The sequence below is a fragment of the Ictidomys tridecemlineatus genome, chromosome 9, assembly GCF_052094955.1.
Source record: "Ictidomys tridecemlineatus isolate mIctTri1 chromosome 9, mIctTri1.hap1, whole genome shotgun sequence".
NCBI classification, from domain to species: Eukaryota; Metazoa; Chordata; class Mammalia; order Rodentia; family Sciuridae; genus Ictidomys; species Ictidomys tridecemlineatus.
The window spans coordinates 144,242,581-144,265,309 of NC_135485.1; the positions used below are offsets into that span (position 1 = coordinate 144,242,581).

Sequence of the window (22,729 nt, forward strand, 5' to 3'; positions counted from 1 at the left end):
AAGGCTGTGGGATCTCCTTGTTTGTGCTGGTGAATGAGGAAGCCATGTCATGGCCCTTGATTTTCAGTTTGTTTGCTTTTCTTCTTTTTTAATTCTCCCTTTTAACTTCGTGGAGAAATCATCCAGGGTGCTCATATTTCTGTTTCCCAGAATTTTCCCGGGTGCCTCCCATGGGAACTGCCCATGACGTTTTCTATTCCTTCGTCTTCATTCCGTTCAGAGCTTTCTGCTGGCTCCACTGGTTCACCTGCCTGCCTAGGGTGGTCTCTTCTTGTTAGGATGCTCACCTTCAATATGTCAAATGTTGAAAGCAATTACTGTCTCTAAACCAATTTATACATAAATTGAAATATATATATGTGTGTGTGTGTGTGTATATAATCGAATTCTCATTTGATACCAGATCAGTGAATGAGTATTTCATGAATGTAATACAACATTTAATATACAGATTCTATGAAACAGGTATCACTGTTTGATTTTTTAAAAAGAATTAACTATTTTTAAAAACATTCAGCTATAATGTTAAAAAAAGAAACAATTTTGAATTCTTAAAGCATTCTTTTCTAAGCTTTTAGGCTCAGATAAAACTATGCCACTCTATTGCAGATCCTGGAACATACATTATTAACATTATTATCAATATATTTCTGTCATATCTTCTATTAATCTGTAAACTAGGCAAGAACAGGAATAATTCTGTTTAAAGGATCTTTATAAAAACCTATAATTTATACCATTAGGCCTTGTAGTTGGTCTGTATTAACTTCTTTAGTTTTATACACATGGATCTGGTCTAGTGACCACATCACTGCAAGTTCAAAGAATTGAACACCTCTAGAAATACTCAATTTGAGAATGCAGGCCTTAGCCTATGACTGGGGTCAGAGAACAAGGCTGGTGATCAAGGTCAGAATTTTGGAGCTAGCATACTCATAAACAGAAGGTCCTGATTAATCCTGAATCCCCTGAGATTCAGAGCAGGAGGGGCCGTGTGCACATGAGTGGATCTGATAATGATGAATTATGTAGGCAGCAGTGTAAGAGGCAAGATTGTTCAGTTCTATCATTTATGGAAACCAGATGCAACCAGAAAGGAGAGAGGGGATGTACCACCAAACCCCTGATGGAGGATAGTGCACCAATAAAGGAATGGAAGGCACAAATGAACACAAGGTCAAGGTCTCAGAAATTTGTAATTACAGAGATTTGAAGGGTGCCACGGACATTCACATTAGAGGTCAGAAATGCAATTATGATCCAAAAGTCCAGTTACAATTCATAGAAGAGAGAAGGAATTTCAATTTTCAAATTGTAAAAATATATGTATTATATATAGTAGATACATGTGCATACATGTGTGTAGATGTATAGATATAAAATAAACATGGGTAAATGTATAAGGATCTTTTTTACATTATAGACATCAAATGCATCTACGTATTTTATATACACTGTGGGTATGTAAAGTACACAGATGTGAAAATACCGGTTTAAAATGCCACATGAATGGCACTTTATAAATGGTGCAAAAAAATAATCACTTGTGCTTGCACACACATTCTCTCTCTCTCTCTCTCTCTCTCTCACACACACACACACACACACACACACACACACACTGGCTGCAGGGTACTCTTCCCATTGTTCATTATGCCACAGGTAACCCTAGGCATTGTGTGGGTCACGTCTTATGCACTTGAATTTAGGAGGTGATTAAACTAGTCCTGCCTTTACCACTGGTGGCTCGATAGGCTCAGATACATCAAAATGAACTTCAAGGAAATTTAAAATAACATCAAAAAAAGAAGAAGTTGTAGGTGAATGCTCCATCACCAAACACACGCCCGCTAAGTGTAAGAGACCAGCAAACAACTGGTCAAAGGTTAAACTTCGTGCAGGTCGTCTTTTTGTATTATCCCCTATAAACAAAACATGCTTTCCTGAAACATGAAAAGCTAGTGAAACAGAAACAGAATTTTTGCTTAACTGAAATCCGCTTCCTTGAATAAAGCTGATTTCATTCGTGACATTAACCATTGGGTACATGGACGCCTCGATCACGTATGTAGATTACAGTCAGGTGTGAGCTTCTATTTTACCATGAAATAAACACATTTTTTTTTCTCACAGTAAGTAAAGTATCCACTGAAAATGTACCGAAGTGAAGCCCTTCTGTGTTCACCTTGAAGATTACATGGTTAGATTTAAATGTGAATCCAGAAAATACATAAAATAAATATGTATAGCATTGCCAATGTTACCAATAGCTCCCTATTTTTAAATTTATTTTATCAAATAATACATTGCTTCCTTATTAGTGGTATAATTATGTCTAAGTAAGTTATGTATAATCTATAATTACAATTTTATACACACACACCCTTAAGTATCATTAAATATTTTTCATTAAATCTCCAGGATCTTGTTAAAAGCAGCATATTTCCTCCATGTAATCTGCGTACTGTATAGAGACAAGAAAACTAAAAGAAATGATTTAATCGTGATATGAAAATTACAGTGAAATATGGCACAATGTACTTTACATCATGGATCTCTGCATAAAAATGGCCAAATCCTAAATTTTCTGGCATGGCTATTTTACAAGAATACTTTTAAATTATAAAATAAAACAAGTATTAATTATTTTATCCTTACAACATGCACATTGATAAATCACTATTCAGAGGACATTAAAACATATAAATCAACATGGATACAAAAACAATGAACTCAAACTCTGAAATCAACCTAGCTCCTGACTCCTTAGGGCAAATAGAAAATTATAGATTTTATGAAATAACTATAAAAATAGGCTTCAAAATGTTTAAATTTTGACTAGATAAAACTAGAGAACTTTCAGAAAGAAAGAAACTTCTTTATAATGAAATCAGGTCATTTTCTATTATATGTGATGTTTATCTTTTCAGTAGTATGAAATTTTTCTTTGATATTAGAAATAGTATATTAGTATATCAGTTTATTTTCTTTGTGTACTCAGATTTACAGCTTATATGAAGTAAACGAATGATAGACTGACATTTTATCGGCTTAATTCTGTGGCAATTCCAGCTCTTATTTAACAAAAGTTTGGAACTTATCATTTTTATTTTCCATCTTATGAAAATGAAGTTATATATAGGAAGATTTTTCACTACTAAAAGACTAATTGATTTAAAGAAACTTATTTAGATAGATGATTCATAATATTTATGTCATTAAGAGACATGAGACAAAGCCTTGCTAGAAATCAGAGGAAGTAAAACAACCACTAATTATCAACCATGAAAACAAAACTCTTGAGATAAAAACTTCCATAGAAGTCACCCGAGCTGCCTTAGACTCAGGCATACAGTAAGTGAAATGCAATCAGTTTCTGTGGTTGAGAAGAACTCCAGCACCATTTGACTTATGGAATCACTGTGGCTTCCATAAACATTTTCAGGCAATTTTCATTATTAAAAATGCTTGTCCTAATACACAAGGCAGACTTCTCATGAAAACAGTTCTAACAAAATACATTCTTTCTGGAATATTTAGAAAATAACTCTTCAGATGTAAAATGTCATAACACAATTCTAACCTCTCCTCTGATAGCAGAGCCATCTGTACTGCAATGACTCCCATCAGCTAAACAATGTGACAGACAGTATTGATTGAAAATGTCACCATGTCCTCACTAGGAAAGTACAGCAGGGTGGCTTGTCCTCTTAGCTGTTGACATGCACTTTTGCAAAAACATCTTGGTTCTTCTCCATCAAAAACCAATTTTCAATCAATCAGCACAGGAATGCGGCTTATTCCCTTTTTCATGGGGTGATAAATACCCTTAATTAGAAATGCTAATAACTCAACTTCTCCCCACAGACAGGTTAATTATGTTCACACACAGACACTTCATAATGGAACTTTTTGGCTAAATCTATAGCCAGAACATCTCTGTCTCGTTAGCATTTTAGACTCTGGATATATAATATACGATGGATATAATTTATGCACAGATTAATCCCCCACCTCATATGAAATGCAAACACCCTCCCCCCAGATGACGCATTCTCTATGATGCATGCTCCATAGTCCAGCATCTTATCTAACATTTGCTTTGCACACTGCACTTTATAAAACCCCATGGGTGCACATTTCTTGGTTTGATGAAGAGAGTGATCCTGTGGTTTCTGATTTATGAAAAATCCTACTTTATGAAGTTTATAAACTATTTTAATGATAGATAACCACAAGTTTGTTTTTGTTTTTTTTGTTGTTGTTGTACTCTGCACTCCTTTTAATAGGAAAGAAATCCATCCTACAAAGAGAAACTATTATAGACATGGTCTATATAAAAAAGAATATGGCAGAGCAGTGAAGAGGGGGAGATGGTGAGTAATTAGCAAGGTGCTTCCTGGTGTTTCAAATCCTGTGCTCGCTGATAAACGGACTCATGAAACATAAGTCATGTAGCTTAATTTTTCTTAATGAGGTTTTGTTTCTTTTTTTTTTTATTTTTAGTCCATAAAATTGGAAGAAATATCTAACTGGGCTGTTTAGATTAAATGAGATGATACAGCACAGCTCCTGGAGTGCAGGGGAATTCAGTGTGACAGAACAGCAGCATCCTAATGTCTCTGCCTTCCCAAGCTGTCTCTGTGCCTGACTGTCTTCCTTCAGAACTACACCTTTTTATCTAACTTTCCACTTGACATTTCCAATGACAAGGTCATTGTATCTTAAAGGTAACATGTCAAAAACCAATTCTTGACAATTGCCCTAAAATCTCGACTGTCTTCATCTACAAATTGCCCAGGCCAATTGCTTAGGATTCCTGTGTGGCCTCTCTGGCTTCCGTAATTCTTGACACCCGATGGGATTCAGAACACACCACCCTGAAGGGCGACACCTGGGCCTATTAAAGTGGGAATGGGAAGGAGTTGGGAATGGTGGGTGCAGAAGGACCCACATCCTCTCCTCCCCCGAGGCAGGTCCTAGAGGTGGGTGTCCTCCCCCTCCTCCCTGAAGACAAGTGGCTGGCTGCTCCCCCAGTCCCCTCAGTGTGTCCCCTCTCCACTCCTCTCCAGACCGTACAGACACCTGCAGGCCACTTTCTCCTGGTCCCCTCCCCTCTTGCAGCCTCAGGGTCACTCAGAACTCCCCTTAAATACTCTTCCGTTTTCACTGCTGATCTCTCTTTGGTCTTGCTAATTGACAGGGTCCCACCGCTGTCCCCAGAGGAGCACAGGGAAAGGGAGACTCAGCTGATTTCAGACACCACCCTCAGGGACTAGTGGCTCTTATCCACCATCTCTCCTTTCTTCCCGGCCACTGCTCCCGACTCTTCTCCACAGAAGCAGTTATGCTCACAGCCCAGCACTCCCCTGTCCAGAGCCCTGGTGAGGCTTCACCTGGGCCTCAGAGGTCACACAGGTGAGGCCCTGCTCGCCTGGGCTGCCAGGGCTCCTTTCCTCCTGGTTCCAGTCCACCCAGAGTCCAGCTGCTCATCCCCACTGCAGGGCCTCAGGTCCACACCACCCCACTTAGGAATCCCCACCTCTCACCCTCCTGACTCTGCACCTCCAGTTCCCTCTCTGCAGACACCCCAGGGCTTCATTTAACTCATTGCCTTTCTCGACGTATGCATTACGTTTTGTTTGTTGTCTGTCTTTCTGACTATCATCCAAGCTCTAGCACAAAAGAACTTCTCTTCTCACCAGCGATTAGGATGCTTGAAGATGCTGCTCCCTAAGCACTTCCTGACAAATCCGTCTCGGCACGCTTGTCATATACTAAGAAACCCCACAAAACAGAATGGTCTTACTGGCTATAATCAGAACATACTTACAGGGTATATTAAGTTAGCATCACAATCTGATTGCAATAAACACAAAATGATAACTGGCAGTGATGATTAGCAATCTCATCATCCTCTACCTGAAAAGACTAATAAATTCTCTGTATCTTCTCCTACTTAATCATTTCATTTGAACCATGCCCAAAAGCTACTTTCAAAAGAGCGTTATTAAAATTACTGATTCCTGATTTGGCTTCACTTAAGAAATGTTTTGAAAATCTTATTTCTTTAGGGAAAGGAAAATAAACATTGAATATTTTACTCATTAAACTGTAATGAATAGGTTATGAAAAGAAACAGGTTTTTAAATTACATTTTTTGAACTTGATGTTGAGCCGAGAGTCAGTAGGATATTTTAAGGAGTATCTTGATTTCCCTAAAGTGTGTAATAAACAATGTCCATGTGAGCAACAACTGGGCTGAAATGCAGAAGTCTTGGCACGTTCCTCCTCTGCCTCCACCTGGGACTGTAAACTGTGGCAAACTCTCCTTAACCAGGCTGCCATTCCCTTATCCGGAAAAGGAAGCCAGTGAGTCCACTCATCTCCGGAAGGCTTCTGGCCCAAAAATTATCATTTTAAATGAGATTTCTCTAACTTAGAATTTTTTTTTGTACATAGTTCTCTTCATAAATACCTCCATGATACACCATGAATTACGACTGTAACATCCCTACTGCTGTACCATCTTGTTCTGCTGCCATCTCACACATGAACTCCGTTCCACAAAACAGTAGGTGCCGCTCTCCATGGTTCACAGGCTTTGGTTTTCCAGGGAGAACAAAAGATTGTCTTAAGTTAAAAAAAATTCCAGAGACCTAGACAATTTTACGTGCATAGATGTGTATGTATATATTAGAGTAGCTTATCTAAGCCCCCAAATTTTCACAACAAAATTCAACACAAGCAAACTTCTCATGCTGTTGATGTGAAGAAGGACAGGCCCTTATATTTGAGCAGCATGAAACCGACCATCACGTGGAGGATAAGAGCAGAAATGCTGAAAAGGTGCTGGGATATTTGAGAGACTGGGAAGGTTTGAATTTTGCTTTGCTTTGCTTTGGGAAACCCAGATGGAAAAGAATTGCCAAGTAGTAAAACTTTTCAAAACCATAAAAAGTTTGGCTTCTGCAGACTTTGAATCAGCGTATCTAACTAAGAAAAAGTAAGCAGCTACTAAGCACAGAGTAGCAACAAGACCTGTCTAGATAACAGAGTTGAGCAGGAGCCAGAAGGTTTGGGGAAGAGTCATGAGAATATGGCTCAGGCAGTCTTCTTAGCACTTGGAACTGAATTAAAGCCATAAAATGCTTCAGTGGGTCCTTGCATGTGACCACAATTCATCACATTGCAGGAAACACCACGGAGCCTCAAATGTTTGCACTGCTTTAGGCAGAGGTCAGTTTGAATGACCACAACCAATTTAGCAAAATCTTCTGGAATTCCAGCCATGAGTTTAAAAAGATTTTTGTATTTTTCCTTTGTCCTTTACAAAACCTGCAAGTGCAGAATATGGAACAATAAGAGAAATACCCGTGTGTTATGTAAATAAGAACAACCGTTGCACATTAAAACAACAGGTGGGTGATTAATGGATAACAGATCATGATCTTTTTCATTCATTTAAATTACTCATTCATTCAGCAGCATGTATTAAGTTCCCATTTTGCCACAGACCCTGTTGTGGGAATGGTTCTCAATAATGCCGAGGAAGCATAAGTTCTGGAAGGATGATCAGGGTGGGTGAGGTCAACACAGGACGCCACTCATGTGCTGAACCACATGTATGCAGAAGGTTTTAGACAGCAGCCAGTGTTAAGAGCTCACAGGGCAAGGCGATAGAGAAGAGGGAAAGGGGCAGAGTGGAGACCCAGGAAGTCCTCTCAAAGAAACCAACACGTTAGATAAAAGCAAGACTTGAGCTCTCCCCGAGTTCCACCATAATAGAACACAACAGCTGACAGCCGAGCAGAACACTCCAGGGGCCACAGGCAGGAGAAAGGGGGCCATTGGCCATGCGTGGTCACTTTTCAGCAACCGCTCTCAAGATGCCAGCGCCCAGGTCTGAAATACAGAGGTGTAAATATTTCCATGGTGACCAAGTTCAAACTAGCAGAGTCCAGGGCGAGCAGGTACCAGTGCCCCGAGCTCTGGACCAAAGCAGCAACAGGAGATGGAAGCGGTCAGATGGGTGAGGAGTGACCCCTCATGCTGCATGTGGTCAGGGGTCAGCAATTTATCATTCTTGGAAGCCAGTGGAGGGGCTTTAAGCCAGCCATGGGGTCTGATGATCAAATTTATAGTTTTAAAAGTTCATGAGCTGCCTGCTATCGGATGCAGCATTCGGGAGAACACACAGAGGGCTGGGAAGCTGTGTACCTAGCCCTGGCTGGACGGAGGTGGAAATCATGGAGATGAAGGAAAGCAGATCAGTTCCAGGCACTGCAGATATTCTGAGGCAAAGTCCACTCATAAGTGGATTTGTTGAAGGAGGTACAGCAGAAAAGGAATGAAGCATAGTAGGGTGTACAGTAGGGTGTACCTTCCCTGTTGTGAAATGGTGAACAGAGAGCAGTTTGTGGAGGAAGGAAATCACCCAGTTTTACTTTAGTCCTGTTTAGCTTGGGAGATGTCTAGCAAACAGGGGCCTAATTAATAGCTAAAGTAAGACATTTTCTTACCTACTTTGAATAATACATTTTTGTAGGAATTAGTATTTTTTATAGATACAAATCTGAAGCCATTCACAGGTAACCTGTCCATAGAACACAGCTGTCACAGTGTTGGATGCCCAGAATGGTTTACTTCAAAAAAATTAATGCAGAATTTTAATTGACAAATTGAAAGTATATCCTGTGTAATTGCCTCTAGGATATACTTCCAATTTGCCAATTAACATTCTGCATTAATTTTTTGAATTATACCATTCTGGTTTCCTGATCATTCCCTGCTAATAACTACACTTGAGATATTCTGTTTATTGCACACTTGATAAAACAGTAGGGCCAACTCTTCTGAGGAGAGCGTGGAAGGACATTAACTGCTTTAAGGAAGCTCCTCTTTTGGAAGGTCCTGTGCGTCCTGCCTGCGTCCTGTGCCAGGCAGAGCCTGTGGCCCCAGGATTTCTATTCGGTCCAGTACCTATTTCCAGAGGTAACAATAAATAATGCATAGTGAAGGCAGCATATCTGTGCTTTTAATTACAGTTAAAATACTATCTTTAATTGAGTTGCAATCTGTTTAGCAATTTAATCCTATGGGGGGGTGGGGAATGAGCTAAAGCCTTTTTGCTCTGTTCTGTTTTCAGTAACGTAACCATCCAGTCTCATACACGTGATGGGTGACTGTAGCTTATTTTGAGCAGTAGACAGGAGTGGAGAGATTCCAGATGTGCTGCTCTATGGACATGTAGTCAGTAAATAAAAACACGATGATAGCTGGAATGCTAATGTTTTCTTCAAAAAAACTCAAAGATTTAGAAGTTTGCAAGATTAAAACGCTGCCGCTCAATTCCTACCCCACTGGCGGCGATGACCTATCTCTCTGCTGCCACCAGATAAGAGCAAAGGGAAAGTGATTTGTGAGATAAAGAATAAAACTGTCCAACTCTTTTTCTCCAGAGCACTTTGACATTTTCCTGATCCTAGGAACACTACAAAACGGAGCATAACATGGTATCCGGGCCTAAAGACTGCCAGGGTTTTCTCACGTCATCCTCGGGTTGGGGTTGCACTGCTGAATCCCAGCAGTGAATGCGTATCTTAAGTCCTGTGTCAGAGAGTGCACTCCTGGAAATAGGGCTGAACTGCAGATTCTGAAATCTGATGTCTAAAGCTTTCACAGTTTCCTGAAACTGTGGCTATTCATGATATTGAAAGGACGAAAGAGCTAACAGAACACGGGGATGGGGTCACATCAGAGTCTCAGTGACATTAAGTTCATCTGGCCTGGTGTTCCTCAGAGGGTCTGGTTTCTGTCTGCATTTACCCATGGGGATCCTCCGGCTCCGGAATGAACACGTCCCCCAGTGGTCCCGGGGGCACCAGGGCATCTCGGAGCTACTCAGAAAGCTCTCTTGGACGGCTGGGCTTTGGGACAAGGTTCTACTTATTCTTCCATTTCTAGCACTGACAAAAGGCTGTGCCCTAAGGCCACAGTGCCCCTGCTGACACTCCTCAGGCTCCCAGCCACTCTTTACTCCCTTCAAGTCCCCAGGGAGCACTTCCTCATACTTGGATTTTTGGGAGCTTTCTCTCCTGCACCCAACACTCCCCCTTCATCAGCCCCCCTTTCTCCATGATGGCAGGCTTTGCACACAGTAGGTCTCACATTTAACAGCCTGAGACGTCCACAGACATGAGTTAGACTTCCACTATTTGTTGCTTCACTAAGGAGTCTGCGTCCGTCCCCGAGTTTCCTCAGGGTCAGGTGATGGCATGAGGAATTTTCAGTCTGGATCCAGGGAACCAGGCCCAGTTCTTGTGCAGTCTGCACATGTGGACCAATGCTGTGCCATCCGTCTTCTGAGAAAGCTCCCCTACAGGCTGGCTCATGCGGGTCAGGAGAAAATATTTTTAGCTCTCTCAAGTTCTCTTTCTTTCTGTTTCCCCCTAGCCAAACGTCCCTTTCGTGTTATTATTCTGATGAAGAAATACTACGAGTGTTCGTTCAACTTTCTGGCAAAGCCCACTAAGCCTGCGCAACCATAATTTGGCTGGACTACGCTTTTTAAAATGTGTGGTCTTGGGGAGAGGTTAAACACTTACGATGCATGTATTCTTTAGAAGTTTAATAAGAAATGCCTGGTACACAAAAGAATGTTTCAATCTATATATTGATCAAGTGAGACTTTATATGAATGGTAATTATTTTTTAAATAAGATTTTAGAAATTTGATCCATAGATTTTGAAAGACAATATTTATGTAGTAAAGAGTATGGCAAATACTTCTAAGATTATGAACACCAAAAGTTGATGAAAAACCACTATTATTAAAATCATTTTACATACTTATAGGAAAGAAATGAGGTTTAGCACTTTAACATGTTATACCAATTAAATCTATAATAAATACTTCCTAGTTGCTACTACCCCATTTTACAGAGGAAAGAATGAAGTTGAGAGAAATGTTGTAATTCACTGGAATCACAAAGAAATGAATGACAGAACCAGAATTTAAATAAGATCAGTTCAAATTCAGATTTGTGGGGATTGCTTTGCAAATAAGAGAACTGCTGAAGTGAATTTTTTCCAAATTCTCCTTGACCTATGCTGTGATTTAAATATGAGGTTTTCCTCAAAAGCAAGAATGATCTAAGATAAAATGACTAGAATATGAAAGCTATAATCTACTAGTCGATTAATCCACTGATATTGATTAACTGGGTGGTAGCTGTAGCAGGCTGGGTATGGCTGGAGAAGTTGGGTCGCTGGTGATGGGCCTTTGGGGTCTCTGATTTGTCCCTGGTGACCAAAGCTCTCTCAGCTCCTGAATGCCACGTCTCCAGCACCTTTCCTCTGTTAACCTTCCCACCCCACATTCTGCCTCACCTGGGGCCCAGAGCTATGGAGTGGCCATCTTTCAGCTGAACATCTGAAACCCTAAGTCAAAATAAACTCTTCCACCTCAAAAAAAGTTCTTGTCGGGTCTTTTGGTCACAGTGACGAAAAAGCTAACTAAAACAGAAATTGATACGGAGAAGTGGAGTCACTGCTGTGACTAATCTGACCCTGTGGTTCAGAAGACTTTGAGCTGGTTTTCAGGGGCAGAGCTTTTAAAAAATTTAGAGATGCAAACTGGGAATGCTTTAAAATGTTGTGAGTGAGCTTCACGGATGATTCTGGTGGAGGCTAAAAGATTAGAATGCCAACAGAACTGTGGTCGGTAGAAACTGGGCTAGTGAGGTTTCCAGGAGGAGCGCCCTACCGGGCTATTCGACCCTAGGTCATTCATGCTACATTCGGCCAAAGAAGTTGTTCTAAATTTTGTCCTCGTCTTCAGACTTTCTGTGAGTTGGAATTTACAAGTGTTGGACAAATTTATCTGAAAATTTCAAGGCAGCACAGCCTTCAGGATATGGCACGGATGTTGCTGGATGTTTTTAGCCAAGTTTTCTATGAAAATTAGGAGCAAAATGCAGCATATAAAGATTCGAAAAACTTGCAGTTTGGCCAGAAAAGTACAAGTAAAACTGTGGCTAAGGAAGTTCTGGTTGTTAAAGAGGTTACAGCTGCTAAAGAAATACTGAAAACTTTACCCTGAAATAATAGGAAAGATTATTTGAGTGCATCTCAGAAATTGGAAATACCACACCCACATCCAGCTGAAAGGGTGTAAAAGTGAAAAGCCTCTTTGAGCAGAGAGTATGGGGGCACCCACCGTGCTTGCACAGGGGGCCTAGGAAGTTGTTCACCAAGCCTAGCTGGCCAGGCACTGAGAGCTTGCTACAGCCATGGCCTCAGGAGGTATGGCGACTGGTGAATGTGGCGGCAGACCCTGGTGGCAACAGCATAGCTCAGCAGGGATGCAAGATGCTGGAGTAGTGGGTCACGAAGGCTTCCACCAAGATTTCACAGGAAGTCCTGGAAGACCAGATGAAGTGTAGAGAAAACAGAGTCTCTGCAGGCTTTCCCTGAGGGCTGATGCAAGAAAATTGGAGAAGAAACTGAAGCTGGAGTGGAGACTCCCAGTATTAAGAGATGCCAGGAATCGAGGAGAAACAAGGTAGGAGAGAGGCCCTATGGGATACACCAGCAGGACCACAGGGTTGGACCTACACAGGCCCTGTGGGGAGAATGCACGAAGCCACCTGCCACATAGCCTACATATGAAGCTACAGACCTCGTTGGCCCACCAGGTTTTGGTGTAGCTTTGGTCCTCATCCCTCTTTCTGTGCCCTATTTCTCCCTTTGGGAATGAGAATGCTTACTCTGTGCCATCCTGTGTTGGATGCAACCTTCTTTTGATCTTTCCTCTCAGTCTTAGATGGGTCTCACGTAAGATTTGGGCCTTGGACGTTTAGGCAGCGTTGGGACTGTTAGGATTAGAAGAACTCTTAGAAATGGACTAAATGTGTTTTTTGATTGTGAAGTGGGCATGAGCTTTTGTGGAGGGGTGAAATATTATGGTTTAAATATGAGGTGTCCCCCAGAAACCCATGAGTGAGGCAGTGAAGAATGTTCACAGATAAAATGCTTAGGTTATGAGAGGTGATTTAATCAGTGAATCAACCCACTAATAGGGATTAACTGGGTGGTGACAGTTGACAGGTAGTGTGTGCCTGGAGTAGGTCACTGGAGGTGTGCCTTTGGGGTGTACATTTTGCTCCTGGTGAGTATAGATCTCTCTGCTTCCTGATACCTTGAGTAGCTTTCCTCCTTTATGCTCTTGTGCCGTGATGTTCTGCCTTATCTTGGGCCCAGAGCTATGGAGTTGACTGTCCATGAACTGAGATCTCTGAAACCAAGAGCCCAAATAGAATCCTTCTCTACATTATTCTCGTCAGATCCTTTGGTCACAGTGTCGAAAACAAACAAAAACCTGGCTAGAACAACCTGCATGATGAAACCTCCATCACAACTTGAACTACGAAGTCGGATGTGCTGGGATCTGAATCGACTCTGTTATTTATTAGCTATGCAATTCTGAGCAAATTATTTAACTACTCTGAGTTTGGGTTACATATTTGAAGAAGAAATAGAAACACTTAAGTCTTTGGGTAATTGAGATGATAACAAAAATATCCTCTGTAGAAATGGATAAATGTCTGCAAAACCTGGCACACTGATCACCCCAGATGGCTCTCTATATAAATCATCATTCCCTTCCCTCCACAGTACCCCTCCTTGCTTTTCAGTCACACAGTAAGATTTTCAATGCTTAGGAGTATTTGGTTTAAAAAGGCACTCTTGTCTACATGTCTATGTTCTTTCTCCGCCACGGCTTTTGACTTAGAAGAGTTTGAAGTGCAAATGCTCTGACAGGAACCCTCTATGTGCTGTTCCCTGGAAATCTCAGGCTACCAGGCGCACACCCTGACACTCACAGTCCTTTCTCCTCCTTACCTGGGAGACTAGCATTGTGACTCATCTCTGTGCAGCGAGCTTTACAGCCACCGGCACCTTCAGGAGCTGGATTCCTGGTTCTATTTCTCCCTGCCACTCGCATCCACAAAGTCTATTTGTATTGGTGTCTCCTAGAGATGTCCATATGATTTCAGTTGGGATTAGTGACGAGAGCTGCAGTGCTTTAACCTTAGTTCTAAACATCAGACTCTGCAATCTACTCAGTACACCTCTCTTTTTCCCAGATGACTTTTGGTATGCTTGACTGATGTGGGCAACACAGAAGTGACCACACTTTTACAGAAGCATGCTTGCCCTTAATGCCTAATGACTGACCACAAAGCACAGTACTTACAACACACACGAAGAACCACGTTCACATCAACATGGTTACATTTCACGTGGCTCTCACACCACATTATGCTCATCTTTCCTCAGAGTTTTATAGTTTGCACTAATGTAACGTGGTAATTCCTGCCTTCAAATATACTGAAAGTATTGTTCTTCCGTGAGGCACTTACATGTATATACATATCTAGATTAAGAGGGAAAATAAGACCACAGTTAAAAATCAGGAGCACTGTCATGGAATACTTAGTGTACTAAATCTGTTACCTGTGAACTCAAAATCTCCTGCTATTTTATGAATAGCTCCATGACACAACACATTATAACCTGTAAAATTTTTGACACATTACCAAAATTTTAAATCATTACGTTAATAAAAAATATTTCAACAACAGTGAAATAACTATTTGAAATCTCAGAATGTTGTTATATCTGCATGTCCACATATCTACAACTATTCTTACATATGTATCTCTATAATATAAAATATGTATTATATATATATAACAGCCATATATGCGTATACCCATGTATGTGTGCATACACACATGGGTATATGCATATATGCCTGTTATATATATATACATATATATAATTTCAGTCATTTGAAAGTCCAACAAATATCCTTTGGCTCACGACTATTTCAACATTTTTTTTCTTAAATACTTCAACATAATTAACAATTTAATACTAAATACTGAATTGTGACATCATTTCCATAAAACATGTTAAAGAAAAACATTCCATAATTCACCAATCCCCTGGAATTAGTGTTTTTAAATTTGCTTATTCAACAAATATCTAAGCAATTCCTACATTGTTGAAGGCATATTGATTCTTGGGTACACTTTGGTTGCTTCAATTTTAAATTAGTAGCTTTCTGTATTTATAAATACCATCAAAACTAAAAATGGTAAAGAGAAATTTGTACTCCACAATCTACTTTTGTAACAATATGCATAAAACAAACAGTGTGAACAGCACTGTTGCTTTTTAAAAATATGAACTGCACTTCATTGCCTCCTGCAGACGCCAGAGTCTGATGTGCATTGCTTTCTGTGACTCCTAGGGCACCCTGCTGCTGTGCTAAGCTAATGAGAGCCCAACCATTGTGACACTTTCCCAAGCTCCAGGAAGCTCATCAAATGCTACAGCCCTGTTACAGCACAGCTGGTCCTCGAGGGTAATGAAGTGGAGGTCCCCCAGACCTGCTCTCCTGTCCCCAAGACCATCCAACCATCTGCAGGTTTTCAAAGGTGAAGCTCTGTGAGTGCTTCCTCACTCAGGTGGTAGAGCAGGTCACACCCAGAGGTACTCAGGTGGGTTCCAGAACAAGGATTTGATCTGCTTTACAGAAACAGAGCTTTAATTCTCATGTGTTTCGGTCCTGACCACAGACGTGAGCATTTTCTGAAGTCACTTGTGTGGTGTTGATCATGTAGCTAGAACGAGTGTTTCGAGCATTAGTAGATTTCAACAAATGTCTAATGTAAGGATGAACGAGAATATTTTCATTTACTCATAAACACATTTTTCACAGTTGAATCAAATTATCTTGGACTCACCTGAATCTGTAGCTGTGACCGTCAAGACAAAGTGCTCCTTCGTTTCACGGTCCAGACTCTGTGTGACTTGAAGTTCTCCACTGGACGAGAGAGTAAAAGCATTGTCTTCATTACCACCAACTAGAACATATGAGAGTTTGCTATTGGATCCCTGATCGTCATCCCTTGCCACCACCTACAGGGGAGAACAGGATGCGTCATTAATGTGAGCAAACCTATCCTAATACACACCATGAAATAAAATGTATCAGTGAAAAGACAATGAGGTTAAGTCATGCAAAAATATTCCTAAGAGGGTTTCAAGCTCTCAAGTAAAAAATAAAAATGGTGAAGAATAATATATATCATGTGTGTCTATTTGTGTTGAAATATGCATAAAATTAATGTCTAACATTTTGGAAGGCTCCACAGAAATTGTTAATGTTAGGTAAGAGACAGGACATGGGGAAGGGGTGGAGAAGGCCACCACGTCTTAGGCCCTCAGCCCCTCCCCACACCGGCCAGAAGGGAGGGGAGACTGGGCCAAGCCACTGCCTAAGGGAGGAAGCTGGAGGACCCCAGGGAATCCAAGTCTCTAGAGGGAAAGTCCTCAATCTTGGGCAGGCGCAATAGCCCAAGGGCCTGACCCAAGGTTAACTTGTTGCTAGTTAGCCTACATCAGCATCACATTCCTCCCCCCATGTGAATTTTCTGGGGGTAAAAGAAACTTAGCATGGGTAATGGAGAACTAAATATGTCAAATTCAGCTGTCAATCAAGGTGCCAATCAACCCCAGCCACCCAGAGAAGAAGGAGAGCTAGAACTCCCTAATGAAAGTGAGCCCCACTGTGAAGATGGGCCTTGAGCTATTTGGCAGTTCTGCCCACTCTGTGCTCCCAGAGTGTGTTTTGCTTTCAGTAACCTTCTGCCTTGCTGCTAACCGCCTGCAACTCACTCAGTTATTCTCTCAGGACCCCAAGAACCTGGCCTCAGGAACCCCTGGGGGTGCCTGTCCATGTGTCAGCAGCAGTAACATCAGTCTCCCTGGGTAGCTGAAGTTTTGACGAGGGAAGGGAGAACACTGCTGGTAAGAAACTTTTCCAACTTCGATATCATTTTACTTTACCATGGTGTGCAGCTGGTACTGACATGTGAAACGAAATTCAAAGCAACACAAATATATAAATATGTGCAACAGGAATATACACAAAAGAACAGGGCTGAGATGCAACATTTCAATCTATATGGGAATGAATAGGTTTTATTCCTTTTGACTCCCGTAAGCTTTCCTTTTCCAAATCTGGTCTATCTGCAACTAAGCATTTATGGACAAGAATGAGAGAATGGGGGCTGCGTGAACACTGTCCAGGACCGGCTTTCCAATTAGATGTCGTAGAGTGAATGCAATCTTTCTCATGCTTAAATATACTGACCTGAAGGACTGTTCTAGGCAGTGTCCCCAAATTCTCAGGGACATTTACAGAATACGGAGATAGCTCAAACACAGGAACAAAGTCATTAATGTCCAGCAGAACGATGCTGACCGTGGAGGAATCGGTCCTGGGGGTGCTTCCCCGATCTGTAGCCTGAACAGTTAAAAGGTACGTAGGGGTCTTCTCTCTATCCAAAGGCTTCGCCACGGTGATGGCACCTGTGACGGAATCGATCCGAAATTCCTGATTGGCATTGCCATCCACAATGCCATAGCGCACCTGTCCGTTCGTGCCTTCATCTCCGTCGGCTGCAAAGACTTGCACGATGTCTGTTCCTGTGAGTGTGTCCTCGTGGATCTCCACTTTATACAAAGACTGTGCAAAAACAGGGTTGTTATCATTGATGTCAAGGACCATAACTACTACCTCTGCAGAGGAAGAGAGAGGAGGTTGACCTTTGTCCGTAGCCACCACTGTTAGAGTGTAGTTAGCGACCTCTTCTCTGTCCAGCTCCCCGGTGAGCCTCACTTCACCATCAATGGTCCCGATGCTGAACTTGTTTCCCAGGGGGTTCAGCAGGGTGTACTCTATATAGCTGTTCGGGCCACTGTCTGGATCCGTGGCTTGAGCTTTGAAAACAATGGTATCAATAGGGGTGTTTTCTGGAATATAAGTCAACTTAGGGGAAAGGAACGCTGGTGGGTTATCATTTACGTCCAACAAAATGAGGGAGACTTGGGCAGTGCTCGTGAACCTGGATGCCGGGAGCAGCGGCAGATCATGCACCTGCACAACCAGGTTATAGAAGGACTGACTTTCTCGGTCCAGCGTCTTCAGGACTTTCAGCACACCTTTCTCATCCACTGTGAACTGCCCGAGGCTATCACCCGAAGCAATGCTGTAAGCCAATTGGGAGTTGACACCTGAAATTAAAGGGAAAAAGCACTTAATGTGTGCTGATGGCAGATTATTACTGCATGTTTACTATATGGTAGAAAAATTGGACACACTTGGTGAAATTATTTTTAGTAAATAATACATACACATCACTCCCTTCCTGTTAACTTTTGATCTGAAAAGATGTTTACAATCTGGTGAACCAATGATCCATATACGGCACGCTCTTTACTACAATGTTGAAACATTAAATTACAAGAGAGGAGAAAAAGATTCCAGAGAGCAGATATTTTTCTATACATTTCCTTGTTTTTAATCACATAATTCCCCAGAGTCCGACACTAACAGTGCCACAATCTGTATTATTACTCAAACGTTTATGACTTCAGTAATTTATTGAAGCTGACATCGATTTCAGTGAGGAGTAATAAAATGTTCTGATGTATGGCATTAGTCATGGATGCTTTAAGTCTACTTTTACATTTCTTGTCAGAACCAATAAATACTTTTTAATTCCTATTAAGCATCTGGCCAAGTAATGGCCTTTGAGAAAATAACTGTCTCTCAAATTTTATTATACATATTTAAAAGTATTCTTTAAAGGAATTGTTAGCAGTAAAATTATGCATTGAATTCTTGAAGCATAAATGTTCATGCTATTATGGGGCCATATTTAGATAACATCTCTTTTTTCCCCCAAGGAATATGTGTCACTTTTTTACTTTAAAAATATCTAAATTCTTATTTCAGAACATGATTGCAGAGCTTCTGATAGTAAAGATGATGTGGAGAATACACCAACCTATTTTATTTTTCATTAAATAGCAGAAAGGTGAAGAGAAAATAAGCAGTGGAGACAGAAAGTCAGATTTTCTGCCTCAAAATAGTGGCACTCAAGGCCATGCACCTTTTTATATTTTGCCCTTAAAATGTGAGAAATATTCCTCATGATATTGCAGGATATTGTGATGATTAGGGATTGATGCACAAGAGAGTCCTCCCCTAATAAAGATTTTAAACTCGGGGGCTAGGGACGATCTATTGATAAACATGAATTGCTTACAAACAGCATCCATACTTCACAAGTTAGTCACATATTTAGGTTTTTTAATTCCACCTGCAGAAATGATATCTGCTCTTGCCAAGTGTCCCAGAAAAATGAGATCACTCTTTTGTTCTTTTCCCAAACATACTTTTTCTCAGGATTCTGTGAGTATCTGGTTAGCTTTTGCCCTCTCTTGAATCTCATGGAGCTCCTCACAGAGGCGGCTACCTGAGTGATGAAATTCTCCCTCCTACTGTGTAGCGCCTGTTCTTTTCAATAACACCACATTACTCCTTTCCTGTGAGTTGATGGTCTCTAATGTCCTTTGCCTATGTGCTGATGCAGAGGGGAAAAAAACATTTGTGAACATAACTTTCAAGAACTGATTTATTGACCCCAAACTTCAGGGTGAACAATCTGGTGCAAATCTTTGGAAAGGTAGTTCCTCTTCTCATTATGAGTTGCAATATTTAATCTTTACAGTTTAAGCCTAGTCAGAAATGCACAAAGCTGAGGTTATAGAGTTCAGAATACTTAGGAGCTTGAAGATCAGGGAAATATGAATAAATAATGCTAATGGGGTCCACAGGTCAATTCACCAGCAGGGGACAAAAAGAATTTAAGATCAGGATAGAGAAAGGTCAACAGCCTACTTCACCTCCTCCTCTTAAAACTCCACAGGTTTGGAGATAAAAATGTACATCAATGTTGGTGGAACATTTTACCCTTGACGATCTTATATGGAGGAGAAGCTGTGTGTACAGAATAACTAATTTTTATTCTTTCTGAGGACATCTCTCTGTCTCTCCTGTGACATAGTCCAGCAGTGAATGTTGAATGTTTCTTCCTTTAAAAACCCAAACACAGATACTAAGATAGGTAGTTATGAAAAAAAACTGAATAAAAATAAAATAATACCAATGAGCAGAGGGATTGAACTGTTACATGAAGATCTATGAAATCTTCCAAACCAAGGTTCAGAGAAATGAGGAATACCGACGACAGGCCACACGGCTGTGAGGCCTGGGCTGTCCCTCCCCGAATCCCCTGAAATGTGAGCTAATGAAGGGATGCTCTGAGCGCGGGGCCACCAGGCCTGCTCCTTCCTTAGGTAAACAACAAAATTACAGAGGCAAAAGCAGAACACAGTTCCAGGACTTTACAGCCTCCTCGTAAACAGGAACAGGACCTACCCTACGGGAAAAGCTGGTGGGGGGTTTGCTTGGGGGAAGAAAGGGGTCTGAGACTGCCTAGAGTTAGGAAGGAGAAAACTGTGACCTTCCACTCAACAAATTATGATGAATATGTTAGCTCACAACAACAGAAATGAACGGAAGGCAGCAGCTCTTATCTCTGGGAAAAAAATCTATTTTTGTAAAAAATACTGCAAACTAAGAAACAGCTCTTATCTCAAGAACTGAGCACTAACTGCTGAAGTACAGGCCACAGAAACTGTCCACCTTTACTTTCCAGTGAAGAGGGAAACTTTTCATTCCTGACAAGTCTAATACGTGCCTTTGGAAACATGCCCCACATCTAGAAAACACACAAGGGCACACCAACACCGACAATCTCCCTCCACAGTCGCAGCACACTGAAAAACAGAAAGCTGGGTCATCCCTCCCTCTGCTCTCTGCATCAAACATCTGAATCATGAAAAAGTAGATCTATTATTTTTAGATTTTAAATTCTCTCCATAAGTGTTGAAACTTGAATTTAGTGGGCTTTTGTAGCCCAGAAGATCTTTAAACTAAAAACAGCCCACATTTCAAACCATTTGTGTTCAATTTTCTGAAAGTCATTTAGTTCTCTGATTCTTCTTGGCAGATTTATTGGTGTGTGTGTGTGTGTGTGTGTGTGTGTGTGTGTGTGTGTGTGTTTATATATGGAAACAAAGAGATTTGCATTTCAGTGAAGAATTTAGTTCTAAGGATCATGGCACATAAAATATAGGAATAGGCAACCACTTCAGAATTAAATGATTAAATACATGCAAGAACTAGATACATGTCGCTCTGTGATAAAACACATGCCTTTATTCACAAAGAACTCATGTTGGCCAGGCTGTCCACAGTGGCAGCACGTGGAAATGCTCCATCTTCATGCAGCAGGTCCTAACAGTGCCTGCAGGGCACAGGGCATGCAACCCATCAACCCATCTGCGATGCCGAAGGTCTGCACTGTGCATCGAGCATAGATGGGGAAAGTTGTTCAGCCAAAATTACGTCACCATCCTCATAATATGACTTCCTGATATTCTAAAATACGTCTGGTTTATAGAATAATAAAATAATAATCAAAACTGGGGTCTTTTCATGATGTCCCCGTTTTACAGTGGTTTTCCTCAATATAATTCTTTATCATTGCATGGAGACATTGAGATTAATACAGCTATTACCTATTTTATGAAAATAGTGAAACCTGGGCCTGATTCTCATGAAATGGTCTCATCACCTAAAGTGTTACAGGTTAAACTCTGTTAGAGTGAGGTTACAGGTAATAGCAAATGTTAAATCCATTTTCATGTCTTCCCCTTCACCTAATATGGCAATATAACCTCTTCAGGAACCTGTTGATCAGAGATTAAGATTAATTTACTAATTTAAAAATGCCTAAATCAGCTGCGGGTGCCTGTCATCCCATCAGCTTGGGAGGCTGAGGCAGGAGGATCACAAGTTCAAAACCAGCCTCAGAGATGGCAAGGTGCTAAGCAACTCAGTCAGACCTTGTCTCTAAATAAAGTACAAAACAGGGCTGGGGATGTGGCTCAGTGGTCAAGTGCCCTTGAGTTCAATTCTTGGTACCATCCCTCCAAAATAATATGCCTAAATCATATTGTGAAATATTTAAGAAGTATTTGGTGAAACTCAGTAATTTTTACGAACAAGGTCATTAGTCTTGTAATTCAGAAAGAATAGGATCTTTGTCCCATATTTTAGGTCAAGGTACAGGAAACTGCACTGATAAAAGTATTCAAAACTAAAACAATGGGTAAATGTAGCTTGTAACTTTTATGCAACACAATCAAAGGGGGAAAAAGTCTGTGAAGAGGGATTTGGAGTCCATGGTTAATTTTGTGCTCCAACATACTTGGAACATTCCAGCAGGTTGTTGACAAATGAATTTTCTTTTTTGCTCTTTTCCCAGTAACCCACATTTTAAGTTATGGGGGTAAATATAATTTATTCCAGAGGAACCCACAATTTTATGAAACAATGGGCTCTCTCCAGCAAATAATAAATAAATCACAGAGATATACCATGGAAAATTCTTAACTACGGGAAGATCAAGCATAGCTACAAGGACAAATAACTGAAGGATGTATAAATGGCATTTCAAATGTTCATATTCTGGGAACAGGTAAACTGAAAGTTACCATAGCAGAAAAATCAACCTCGGAAAGAGAGGTAAGGCACGGTTGTACTTGCACATCTCCTTGGAGCAAATCTACAGACCTGGCAGGTGGTACCCAAAGAGTGTGCAATGTTCTTTGACCAGGACTGGGTGCATACTAACATCTGGTAATATAGTTTTTATTGTATTATATTAGCAAGATG

The 22,729-nt window shown here is 40.9% G+C and overlaps 1 protein-coding gene across 3 annotated transcripts in view; it reads right to left on the reverse strand.

The window, feature by feature from the left end:
• Fat4 (FAT atypical cadherin 4) overlaps positions 1-22,729 on the reverse strand; it is a 168,323-nt gene that overhangs the window by 64,007 nt on the left and 81,587 nt on the right. For all 3 annotated transcript variants that reach the window (XM_078022134.1, XM_021734063.3, XM_005336521.5), the window contains exons 5-6: positions 17,231-18,153; positions 15,819-15,993 (exon numbers count right to left, since the gene is read on the reverse strand). In XM_078022134.1, the coding sequence (XP_077878260.1) occupies positions 15,819-15,993; positions 17,231-18,153 (1,098 nt within the window). The remainder of the gene's footprint in view (positions 1-15,818; positions 15,994-17,230; positions 18,154-22,729) is intronic.